General features: G+C 42.9%; 1 protein-coding gene across 2 annotated transcripts in view; it reads right to left on the reverse strand.

The window, feature by feature from the left end:
• The window catches only part of LRRIQ1 (leucine rich repeats and IQ motif containing 1), a 1,278,742-nt gene that overhangs the window by 499,741 nt on the left and 765,422 nt on the right, over positions 1 to 13,579 (reverse strand). For both annotated transcript variants that reach the window (XR_015295276.1, XM_086917996.1), the window contains exon 18: positions 4 to 93. Coding sequence is in view for 1 of the 2 variants with exons in the window: in XM_086917996.1 (XP_086774122.1) it covers positions 4 to 93 (90 nt within the window). In the remaining variant the exon portion in view is untranslated. The remainder of the gene's footprint in view (positions 1 to 3; positions 94 to 13,579) is intronic.

Raw genomic sequence — 13,579 nt, forward strand, 5'->3', positions numbered from 1 at the left:
TACCTTTGGCCGGTACAGCTGGTTGGAGAGCAGCAGGGTTTTCTGAGAGGAAGACGATGAATCCAAAGCCAGCCATTCTTTTTCTAGTGCAGCCTGTGGAAGTGGAAAAATGCACAGAGATGAGAGAGCAGATAAAATCTGTCTGATTTCAAAAACATTGATAATGGTTGATTTAAACTGCCGTACAGTCTGCTTCTGATGTTTACAAACGCCATGCAACAGAATCAGCACTTGTAACACAATCAGGGAGACGGTTTTTTTCAAAGCATGCCAGACATAAGTAAAATAATGCACAAGACAGCCGTGTTTTTCCGCCGGAAGGCTAACTTTCTTGCCTTCCTACTCGGACTTAGTGTTCTGGAGAGCACAGTAGGTGGTCTTAGGCGCGAATTACATTTAGCGGCTGCCATGACAAAATTGTGGCCCTGGCAGTCCGGGGAGAATTCCTGAAACATGGGGTGAACCCACGGCAAATTCTTTTTAAAGAAACAACAAAAAAAACAAAAAACATGGGGACACCCTGAAAGTACTGGGTTACATCATGAGTAGCCATAGAGAGCGAATGACCTTTTAGCACGTTTTATGAGAAAAATGTGCTTTGAAGCAATGTTTGTCCCAGATTTTTCAACATTTTCGCGGGGCTGGGGGGGGGGGGGGGGGGGGGGGCGGGGGTTACCCTTTGACCGAGGACTCCTCGAAGACGTAAGGCTCAGTGGCTATGCTCAATCAATTGAAATCGCAGCAAGCATTATGCTCCACCATTTTCAAAGAACACTAACCACCACTGATGAGCAATGTATGTGCAGAGGGGGTGGGAGGTAAGATTTTGCTTTGTACAATCTTAAAATGGATAACATTGCCTCACTTTGACAAGTGGGGAACTCCTTTTCTACCTGCTATTCATCCCAATTCATATGTAAATGGGGTAACCTGTCTTAGATGGCTGCAATCCTCTGATGCAATCCTTAAGATCATCCCAAAATGTAGACGTGAACGCTTGGGGGGTGTATCCTTCTCGGTAAGGGGGGCTCCATGAGGGAATAAGCTTCGTTTTTCCTTGTGAGCTACACATGATTTATTAGCCTTCGGAAAGGCCTTAATAACCTAGCCCTATAAGGGTTAGTTGATTATCACTGCTCTATTCTGAGATTGCCATTACCTAGCGCCATGACACCAGGTAATAATGTAGTTTATAAAACGATTAACATTACAGACCTTGACCAATGCCCGTTCCAATAACATTATATCCAATTCTCCCATAGTAATCTGGTTTTAAACAAAACAATGGCAAACCAATAGGTATGACCTTTTTATGGTGTTCACAGCAGGCATACACATGGTATACATACAAAGGGCAGAGAAAGTAATTAAAAAAGGAAAAAACATAACAAAATAACTGTGTTTCAGTAGCATTCATTTTCAGATTTTTTTTATCAGTGATTGTCCCCAGTCTTGGGCCACTCACAAGTTGACGTCTGATGTAAAATTGGTCCTCATTGCACTCTAATGGCGGCAGAAGGCCACATCAAACAGTAAACTGAAAGATCTACGATGTGATTAACAACGTCTTGGGTGAATAGCTGGAGGCTCCAGAAAAGAAGGCAAAGACTGAAGGAGGTTGACTTAAGTTTCCCAAAGTAAGTGCAGAAGATAATGAGTCCTATTCGCTAAACAAGTAGTACATATGCACACACAGGTAAATGTAAGCCCCAAATAGAGGTGAAAATGAACTACGTTTTGCATAAACAACATTACCAGCAGTACACCTGGAAAGCAGTACCATATGCAGGTTTCCAGAGGTACACTGGGATTGTCATGCAACTATTCTTGTATGCTTCTATTCCGGGTGTGCAGAGTTCTACATAGAATAGAACACCACGTAGGGGCAAAGCCCCAAACTTCCAAGGAAAACTATTTCTTGGATTGTGCACTTTCATGTGCACTTCCGATTTGCTTACCGCATTTTGGATCTCCATTTGGATCTCCATACTGTATAGCTGTTACAATGTATTTACTAAGGCCTTGCACATTAGACACATCGAATATCCTAAAGCACCAAGAGGTAGGGCATATTTTTTTTCCAGAGTTTTATATAGCGCGAACAAGACCTGAAGGTATCAGAACACTTTACTTGAGCACCAGTTGTGTTACAGACGGACACATTCATTTTCTTTGTTTAACAAAGAACCTCTTGCCAGCTGCACTCTACATACTAAATACGTTTTAAAGTGTTGCTCGGATCATGTATAAATCATATAAGTAACAATCATAACCACTGTTCATTACCTCACACAGGCTCATTTCTTAAAAACATCACAATGCTGTATATATTTGACCATTGTCAATCACATTCCTCATCAATTTAGTGGTCCAGAAAAGACCAGGAGCCTTATCAAGCCCCGTGAATGCATTCTAGTGTGTTTCACCCATCAAGTGTCACCTTCATTCCATATACAATGCTTCACACCTTGAAGGAGGTCATATGTGCTTTTTCTAATTCAAGTTCACTCCTTGAACCATTTCTCCCAGATCAACTCCCATGCACCTTCCACAACAGAATAAAAAGATTCCGGGTTCTCCTCCCTGAATTACTTAAATGGCCACATGATACATATGCCTTTTGGAAATTACCATCTTTTGCATGGTATTCCCCATGGAGTTTTGACTGAATTGTTTTCGTATGCTTAAGAACTCTGCACACTCATGATAACCTGAAGTAAAGTGCTGTCCTCTCCCTTAAACCGTGCTGAAATTGGCATACACACGATTGGCACCTTTAATTTACTTCTAAGTTCCTAGTATATGATACTACATATACACAGGCACTGTAAAGTGAATGCTACTAGTGAGCTGCAGCACCTATTGTAAAACCGACTACGGTAGCACTGTAAAGCATGAGTCCAGCCCTGCCACTGCAACCTGCCCGTGCACTTTTTAAACTGCGAAGTCAACCTCTCAAAATCACCCTTTTGACAGGCCTAACCCTTATTTTTAAATACTTCCAAATTACCTGTGAAGTAAGGCCTAATTGTCCAATAAGGCAAGATGCCTGGTATTTAAAAGCAGTCCATGTAGAAATTAATGTTACAAATGTCCAAAAGCCCTTTTCACGAAGGCAAGGTTAGCTGTCCCACATGAAAACACTGGATTACATTACAACATTATATAATGATAATTTTGGGCTGCAATGAGCTAAAAACATAATTCAAGGACTATAAAAATCCACTTTAATGGTGAAATTAAAATTAACTATGAAAGTGGCATCGCCTCTACAATCTTCAGATCACTCCTGGACCGAGAAAAATCAGAAAAGGACAACCCTGAAGCAAGAAGAAAGACTGGACCTGCTTGCGTTGAACCCAGGACCCTAGAGGTGACTCTAAGAGTCAGCTGGCTGAACTCCTGTTTGAAGTACTTCCAGAGGCCTACTCCTGCTTTCCAGCTGAACAATGACAACTGGACCCGACCTGGTCACCTCTGCTGGTCTCTGCTAGAGTGCATCCTGACCACCAAGTACTGTTCCCAAACTCCTAGACCCTCGGCTGTAGTCAGAGTGTCCTCCTTCCTGCTTAAATGAAAGCCTCTTCATTAATGGCTTCATCAGATTAGACACCGAGAAGCACACAATTAATGACTTCACCAGACTCGATGTGGAGCAGCATCCAGGTAATGGCAGCAACTTTTGTCGGCGGCTTCACCGGGTTACAGTCGCAAGTTGTAATACTGTGACATTTCCAATGTTTCTCCTTGTTTTTGAAACTGCCCTGGTTCATCTCTACAATCTGCTCCGTTTTTTAGGTCTCGGCTGGAGATAGCAGCGCACATGAGCTGCTCTCGGCAGTCAAGAGCTTCTTGGAATCAATACAGATTCTGAAGTTGTTTCTGCTCCACCTTCGGTTTTCATATGTGCGCATCGTTTGGCGTCACTAATTATGCAAAAGTGGGTGCAATGATTGCACCGGAGGTATTTTGATCCCTCCTGGTTGCCACCCTATCCGCGTTTGCCCCCCTCCCCCAACCGGGATTGGATGTTTTACTGGCAGCGGTAGACACTGTCTTCTAATTAGTGGGTACGCACTTTATCATTCCATTCCACAGCTGCAGCCAGGAGGCAGTGTGTTTGTGTACACTAGCCTTGTGCACGTTTCTCTATTGGTTCATCGCGAATCGCCGGCGTGCCCCACGCACCTTGCATTTGTGAAGGTGACGCTCATTGTCCTTCTATGTAGCTCGCCTTTGTGCCCCTGTTTTACAGCATGTTTCTAAATGATAAAAGTACAGTGGGTTGGCAAAAGAAGAACAAGTTACTTACCTTCGGTAACGCTTTTTCTGGTGGAGAAAGTATCTGCCTGTGGATTCCTCACCTTGTGAGTATCCCCTTGCGTCAGCAACATTCGGAAATTATTTTTTGTAGCTTCGCGCCGACGTGGACTTATGTCACAGAGGCACGGCATCGCTCGCGCAGCTCCGCTGACGTCACCGACTCCATGACAGGCCCACGTTGGCGTGATGACATCAGTTCCGCCCTTTTTTCCATGCCTTCGAGGCACACAGACGGATCAACAATAGTAGATATACACAAAATGTACATAGTACCAAATAATCAAAATAGCACACACAGTGTGAAGCCAATGCAGGAAAGCAATAGAAATAAAACATTTTCTTTGACAATAAAAATATTAACATTACAGTAACTCAGGTATAGAAGAGTGGACAACGGGGAAGCGGGTGGGTCAGTGAGGAATCCACAGGCAGATACTGTATCCACCAGAAAAAGCGTTACCGAAGGTAAGTAACTTGTTCTTCTGATGGATACATCTGCCAGTGGATTCCTCACCTTGTGAATAGAGTCTCACAGCAGTCCCCACTCCTATACCAGAAAATCTTGGAGGACAGAGCGCACAAAGTGGCTGTCTCTCCTCACCTTGGAATCCAAGCAGTAATGCTTCGTGAAAGTGTGGAGGGAGGCCCAAGTCGCCGCTCTACAAATGTCCTCGAGGCGTACGCGTTTGGAAAGACGTACAATTACAAGCAGGAGCTGCATGCTGATTGGTTGTCAATACTCCAAAATAGGAAATGTTGGCAGCCATCTTGTTTGTCGCGAGAGCCGAGTCACAAGAAAACAGTAAAACAAAGTTGAGATATAAGGAAAGGGGGCTGGGTAGAAACATTCTGACCCTATAGTCTTGGTCAGGGGGGTGGTACATGGATCTTTAGGCTCAATTTATATTTAAAAAAAATTAAAAATGGCGGGCTACTCGTGCAGTACTTGTACGTGGTGGAAAAGGTAAAAAAAAACTAGAAGTCCGTTTTGTTTATTAGGTCCCGGGGGGGTGGGGGGGGGGGGGGGGAATTACGGTGGTAATTTTTAGAGCTATATTTCTATGACAGTATGTAAAACTTTTTTTTTTTGCTGCATCAGTTGTACTGTCTACACATGCGCAGCCTTGTTTGCAAGTGCACTTTTTTTCTTTTTCTTCAAGTTCGCCAAGCAAACCTTTCCTGATTTTAGGTATCAAATTTGCCGCTTTGTTTTCCCGGGTCATGTGTGTTATCCGGTGCTATACTTTTGTAATATATTAATAAACGTATTGTATGTATATTTATTTGAAATGTAGTGTTGAGGCGCCAAACGTTGATTACATACTCCGTCCAACCGCCATTTTAGTAGTTTTCCTTCGTTATTTTTATTATACCTGTTACTTTCATTTTACCCTGTGTATATTTTCTCTGTGATCGATGAGATTTGGTGCCACAGATACCACGGTGTTTGTCCTTGGCCTCTGATCTTATCAGAGTTGGTCACACGTATACCTAGAAACTAATTTGAAGGACGTAAGGCACAGGCATTACAAGACGTGTTGGTCAACAAAAAAACATTATTAAGATTAAGCATTTATGTTATGTTATGTTAAGGAGTGCTTGTAGAGCGCACTGTCACCGTGGGTTTCCTGGCGCTGATCTGATGCTGAGGGGACAGAGGAGTTTAGCTGGATTGTGGGAAAAGCCAGGTTTTTAGGGATTTACGGAATAGGATGAGAGAGTTAGAGGTTTTGACCAAAGGAGGGAAAGAGTTCCAAAGTTTAGGGGCCAAATGTGCGAATCTCCGACCTCCAGATCTGCAGAGTTTGATGGAGGGGACAACCAGGAGATGGAGGTGAGATGATCTAAGATTGCGTGAGGGACAGTAGGGCCTGATAAGGGATTTCAGAAAGGCGGGGCAGGGACCGGTAGGGCATTTGAAGGTGAGGCAGCCGATCTTGAAGGCTGCCCTCGAGGTGACAGGGAGCCAATGCAATTTGGTGAGGAGGGGTTTGGCAGATTGCCATTTTGGGATCCCGAGGGCCAATCTCGCCGCTTGGTTCTGAACAATTTGAAGTCTGAGGAGAAAAGATTTAGGCAGACCGTGGTAAATAGAGTTCGAGAAATCCAAGCGGGAGAGGACAAGAGCCATGATGACTTGAAGCAGGGCTTCGGGAGTCAAAAGATAGGCCACCTTCCTGATCCTGCGCAGCTGATGCATGCAGGAAGAGACCACCGTCCCTATCTGGGGCTTGAGGGATAGCTCGGAGTCAATAGTGACCCCGAGGCTTTTCACCGAAGCCACAGGGGTAGGGGGGGGGGGGGGGGGGCGAGCTCTGCCGGCCAGAAGTGCGGACCCCAGTGGATGGAGCTCTTACCCGGGAGAAGGAGCTCCGTCTTCCCGGGGTTCAGTTTAAGTTGGTTCTGACACATCCACTGGAGGATATGGGACATGGCCGCCTGGAAATTAGGGATGGCAGAGGAAGAGTTAAGAGGAAAGATGAGTTGCAGGTCGTCAGCGTAGTTGAAGACGGTGACGTCCCACTGCCTCAGAGAGAAAAGAAGGGGTCGAAGATAGAGGTTGAAAAGGAGAGGAGATAAGGAGGAGCCCTGGGGGACCCATCATGGGGACACATGGGGATCATGTGTGGTAAATGCATACTAGTTGTAAAAGCATGTGTGGAAAAGCGATATGTGTGCTAATGGTTTTGTGGTGACGATCACGCGTGCTTATGAACCGGGTTTGGGCGTGGTGGAGTCTAGGGTACCAGGCGGAGGGGCACGCAGCTGGACTCATAAAATATAGAGGTAATATAGGATTTTTAAAACTTACAAAAAAAATTCCATAATTATCCTAGATTAAGTCTTCTGTTAGTATGTTGATTAAATACATGAATATATGTTTTAAAACAATTAAAAACATTCACGTCTTTTTTGTACTGGGCACCGTACATGACGTCTCATGGAGGCTTTGATGCGACGCGTAACCTCGAAGCGTATTCGTAGCGTATGCTGAGAATGATTAGCAGTACAAACTATGGTGTGATCACTCTCTCACTGTCAATTCAGAGCACAGGGCGCGCTATGAGAATGGTTAGAAGTGGCTTATCCACAGTATAATAACGTTATTTTTTAACCTGGTTAAGTTTGAGGTTTGCATGAAATACTATGCTATAGGCAGATATGGATGTTTTGGCAGCGCTTATGTCCATGAAGCTTGGTTATTACCATTTACATATACATGTCTGTGGGAGGGAAAAGAAGTCTATGTGAATGGCGAGGATTGCACAATAGTACCACATCACTCCTTAATTTGTAGACACATACAATGGCATGGCTCTTGTATACAAGATGCGCTTGATTTGGACTGAGTTTTGAAAGGTAGTCCGACACCTGCTATCACAACAACGTTCTGTTTACTGGAAACAGGAGTTATTTACTTTGAAATAATGGAGATTGTTGTTCAATGTTAGCAGGCATAGCTTACATGATTACGGTAACTGAGCGTATGGTTTGATTAAAAAAAAGTTGTGTTAACTTCTCTGCATGGGAAGCTGGATGTTTCCATCTGGCGGTCAATTTCGACCTTGAAAGCAGAGTCAACCAAATGAGTCGTATAAGAGCGCTATTGTCTCAAAAAGAGGTCGCTCTTATATCTAGTACAGAAACATTTGTCCTTTATGTAGCAAACACCTGCACAGAAGTGCATGATTTATTAAATACAGACATGCTCTTGAATTTTGGGGAGTTAATTTAGAGTATCTTTAATGTGTCCTTGACTACGGGGTTACCTTACTTTTTTAAAGTTAGAAGCAGTGGCCTTGTGACTTCTGTAGAAAGTATATTTGGTGTCTTTTTGGGATTTTTTCATTCGATTTTTTCCAGCATCTTTGGTGGATTGCGCTTCATACTCGCATTAGTTGCCGGTGTGTTTTTATTAATTTGTTTACATAAATATGGATGCACATCCTGCAGCAGATGATAATATGTCTCGGCTGTTGCTGCTCCGCAACCGAATGCTTAGTTACTTTGGAGCGCTGCCTCTTGCAACGTTGAGTGCAGCTTATGGATTATCGTTTCGATTCTCCTTTTTCACATGCGTTCAACCGGTGTTCCATTGCCTTAGCTGCGATTTCAAATGGGCCCTGGATTTGTGTCTCTGCAGTACGGTGTCTCCCAACGCGGATTATGACCAGTTGATGAGCCCCTAAGTGGTTCATGACTTGCTCTGTTCTGGCGGCGGGATTATGGCTTTAGCAGCGACACATGGAATAATGGGACGTTGGAATGTTTTTGCAGCGGCGCTTGTGTTCTTGGCACGTAGTTACATTGAAGATGACCCGAGTTTTCCTCCGATGGTGATAGAGGCTCCGGTCGTTGAGGAACATGTATGTTCATTCCCACTATTGAATTGGATGGCTGAAATGTTTTCAGATGAGAACAATGACTTCCTGTTGGAGGCTGTTGCTACATACTGTGCTTACACGCTGTTGGATTAAGACTCTTTGATTTTTCTACGAATTCTTTATTATTTAGTTACTGCTTTCTATCAAAGAGCGAATAACTTTTTTTTGGAAATGTGAACTTGACTCTGCTTTTTAGGCTTGGACTCTGCGTTCCTAATTCGCCCACGTTTATATCAAATGCTTTGATCAAGAAAGGGTGCCGTGGGGCTGAGCGTTGCACTCACACCCTGTTAAGTTAGTATGGGTTTATTAGAAGCTTACACGCTATTTTTGCTTTCCTGCTCTGCTTTGCACACGACACGTACTTGTGATATTGTTTAGAGAAGGCTGAGTCTCTTTTGCTTTATATGAGAATAATTTGGTATGCTAGATTTGTAAACTGCCTCGCTAGTTTTGTGTGTATAGTGAGAGCACAGAACATCAAGGTTATCTTGAATACTGTGTCTGTTATTTAGAATGATCCTCGCACGTTCGAGCCATATTACATATGGAGCTGTGGCCACCTCTGATACTTGCGCGTTTCGTAATCCATTGTGGAGGCAAAGCTACACACAGTTGGAGAACATTCGTATCTTGACAGTTTGTGAAGCACTGAATGTGATCCACTACTGTTGAGTACCAGAGGTATGGGTCTGCCCATGTAATCCTATGAGACTTTCTGTAGTTATAAACTAATCTGCTAGGTAGGGAGGGCGAAATGTAGGTATATTTTAAATTTGTTTACCTTTAGCATTATAGAATGTTTTTCCCATTTGTATTTCATAGAATAGTAACAATGCTAACAACCTTGTTTCTGATAATATGTTTGGTTGTATTTTCTAAGGTACTGTGGATGAGATTACGGCGTAAAAAGTAAACATTTAAAAGTTGCACATGTCTTTATTTACATCTTGTTTTTGACTGGTGTAAGAGTATATTGAAAGAGTGTTTTTGCAATCCACTTTACTTCATGTAATCTAAGTCGCATGTTCAAGGTTGACTGGTCATTGGTGTTTTTGCTCTAGGGCGAAAAAGCAATGAGTCACTGACTGCTAGTTTGGTAGGGGGTTTGTGTAGTAAGGTGGGTTTTGGTACACCGTAATTGACTGAGGTCCTAAGTCTTAATGCACAGTTCTGTGAATGAGCAGAAATCCTGGAACAGTAGTTACAACAAAAAGGCTCACTAAAGGGCTTGCACTTTGAATATGAATATAAAATAGAAGAATAGTTGATAATCACAGCTAAGGAATGCAGCAATTAGATGTGTATGTGTGTGGATGATGTGTACATTGAGTGGAAGATGAAAAACATGAAAAATAAGAAAGGTTGGAGAGATGCAAACTACCCACTGCATTGCCAGTGAAGTGGATCTTTGGATTTCCAGGTCATTACACAGATAGGGTGTTGGATTCCGCAGTGGGAGCAAGAGAAACTAGTACAACAACTAAGGAAGAAAGCTAGTGCATAAAGTACACACAGTTGGGCAGATTTACAAGGTCGTGGGAAAAATGATGCAAAAGTGGCGCAAGGGGCTTGTAAAGCTGCCGCAGTGTGTGGTAGAAAAGACGCAAGAAAGGACACAAGTGTGCAAATTACCCACTGCTATTCACGGGTAGTAGTTACCAAGAAGGCTGAATAAAGGGCCTGCACTTTGAATTTGAATTAAAGAAGAATAATTGATAAGCTTAGGCAAGAGTCGTAGCAAGTAGGTGTGTGTATTTGTGGTTGTTGTGTTGATTGAGTGGAAGATGACTAAGGTGAACAATTAGAGAGGTTGCAGAGATGCAAACTTTCCATTTCTTTGTAAAGGAAGTGGGTGTTTAGTTTTCCGGAGCATATATATATCCACTGAAAAAACCATAGGTTTCAGGCATGTTATAGTTCGGAATTAGCATTTAAAAAACCTTAGAAATTCACTGAAAAAAACATAGGTTTCAGCCACGTTATAGTTAGGAATTAGCATTTAAAACACCTTAGAAATTCACTGAAAAACCATAGGTTTCACCCATGTTATAGTTAGCTGGACATTTCTCTCATACAAAACCATTGAAAATTCCCCCTTTATATTAAGTTCAGCTAAGTATAACTCGCGCGCCCGCAATGCACTGCTGATGACGCCACATATTACATCACTCATGACATGGTCAGTGACATCACTCATGACATCACTGATGACATCTCAAATGACATCACTGGTGACATCATCCTTGTGAAAGAGTGGCAGACCTCCTCTCAGCGTAATATAACCTTTGATACACACTTTCAAAAATAAAATCTAAAATTTTCAAAAAAATTGAGATACCAATACCAGTTACAACAACCTATTCAGTAATTCCACCATCTACATACACATATGCACTCATTCACCAACAGTTCTATATAGTCACTCATACATGTACTCATATATCATATGTACTCATACACCTATACATCCTGTTGCACACCGACACTCATCCATAGAGTTACTCACACATGCAAATAAACTATCAAACATCCATTCATTTGCATATACAGCTATACACACACCACTACAGTTACTTTTACAGAAACTAACACATACATACTCTCTTAAACAATCACTTATAGAAACACATACTTATTTATACAGGAACTCTTCCAATCTCTAACTCTCACATATAATCACTTATATACATCAATACTCACATATACTAGATTAAAACATATGTAATTACTCATAAAGATACTATTGGGACAGTCATTCACCCACAAACACAGCCATACACATACTCATCCACCCATACAGTCTGCACACATGCTGTCTTCAAAACACATACAAACAGTGAGTCACTCATTCATGCATCTATATGCTAAGTAATATCCCCCACCGTACCATACAGACACTCATACTGATACTCAAAAAAAATCTAATAACCCATATACCCACTCATATAGCTACTCACCAACCCATGCAGTCACTTATGCACAAAGTAAGCGACTGATACAGATATTGACATGTTTAAATATTACTCACTAACCTATGTATTTGCTAAGATACACTTAATTAATTAGTTATACAATCAATTTTACACAAACAAAATCATCCATTTAGACACTTATATACCCATTTATTCTTCCATCGACCTTGTGATACACATATTTAAAACATATTTAAATTTCAGAAAACAACATTCACTTGAAGATGTCATCAGTGATGTCATGAGTGATGTCATTTGAGATGTCATCAGTGATGTCATGAGTGAAGTCACTGACCATGTTATGAGTGATGTAATATGTGACGTCATCAGCAGTGCATTGCGGGCGTGCGAGTTATAATAAGCTGAACTAACTATAACGTGGGAATTTTCAATGGTTTTGTATGAGAGAAATGTCCAGCTAACTATTACATGGGTGAAACCTATGGTTTCTTCAGTGAATTTCTAAGGTTTTTTAAAGGCTAATTCCTAACTATAACGTGGCTGAAACCTATGGTTTTTTCAGTGAAAAAAAAAAAATATATATATATATATAAATATATATATATATATATATATTTTTTTTTTCACTCCTCGATGCCTCGGTAAAGCCACAGCCTACCTAATCAGCGGGTGTGTCGTCGTTGTAGGACCACCGAAGGCACGGTCCTTATGATATTTTTCTCTGTTCCCTCGTCGACACAAAGGATAGACGACACCACGTTCTGGCCACAAATTAATTTATTGTGACAGCTGCAAACGGACGCGTTTCGCCAGACCCGCTGGCTTGATCACCCAGCGGGTCTGGCGACGAGGGAACAGAGAAAAAAAAAAAAAATATATATATATATATATATATATATATATATATATATATATCCAAACCACGTCCCCTTCCAACGGAAAGAAACAAGCCACACCAGTTCAGCAGGTCAGAAACGCGCTTTATTAAGCATTTCCAGGCATGACGCGTTTCGTCGTTAGACTTTCTCAAATGCCCTAATGTTAGGGAAGTGCTTTCCAAGTCCACCTTTTAACCCAGCTGGCCTCACTACGATTGGTTGACGCCTGCTGGCAAACGTCAGGGAGCATAGCGAAACTCAGTGCTCCGAGTTTCACAGAAGGCAGTCACGATGTCAGTACTCCCCCAAGTGGGCGGTGACTGCCTCCTCTCACCTGGCGCTTGAATCCCGGTGGAAAAAGCGGCTGACCAGGAACCATCACCCACCCGCAGGGCACACTCTGTTTCCCAGGAGCGACATCCAAGTGAGAGGCGCTCCCTCGTGCGATCACGATCCAAACAGTGGGCAGGTCACAGACGCGCAATGCGGTGGTTCGGCAGCATCCCCAGTCTGTGAGGTAATACCAAAGTTTGTTTGCCACTACTGCAGCCGAACAATCTTTGTTGAGTGGGGGGCCCTCTGTGTGCTGTGGCCGCACACAAACATCTCCAAACCACGTCCCCTTCCAACGGAAAGAAACAAGCCACACCAGTTCAGCAGGTCAGAAACGCGCTTTATTAAGCATTTCCAGGCATGACGCGTTTCGTCGTTAGACTTTCTCAAATGCCCTAATGTTAGGGAAGTGCTTTCCAAGTCCACCTTTTAACCCAGCTGGCCTCACTACGATTGGTTGACGCCTGCTGGCAAACGTCAGGGAGCATAGCGAAACTCAGTGCTCCGAGTTTCACAGAAGGCAGTCACGATGTCAGTACTCCCCCAAGTGGGCGGTGACTGCCTCCTCTCACCTGGCGCTCGAATCCCGGTGGAAAAAGCGGCTGACCAGGAACCATCACCCACCCACAGGGCACACTCTGTTTCCCAGGAGCGACATCCAAGTGAGAGGCGCTCCCTCGTGCGATCACGATCCAAACAGTGGGCAGGTCACAGACGCGCAATG

The sequence above is a fragment of the Lissotriton vulgaris genome, chromosome 1_1 (genome assembly GCF_964263255.1).
Source record: "Lissotriton vulgaris chromosome 1_1, aLisVul1.2, whole genome shotgun sequence".
NCBI classification, from domain to species: Eukaryota; Metazoa; Chordata; class Amphibia; order Caudata; family Salamandridae; genus Lissotriton; species Lissotriton vulgaris.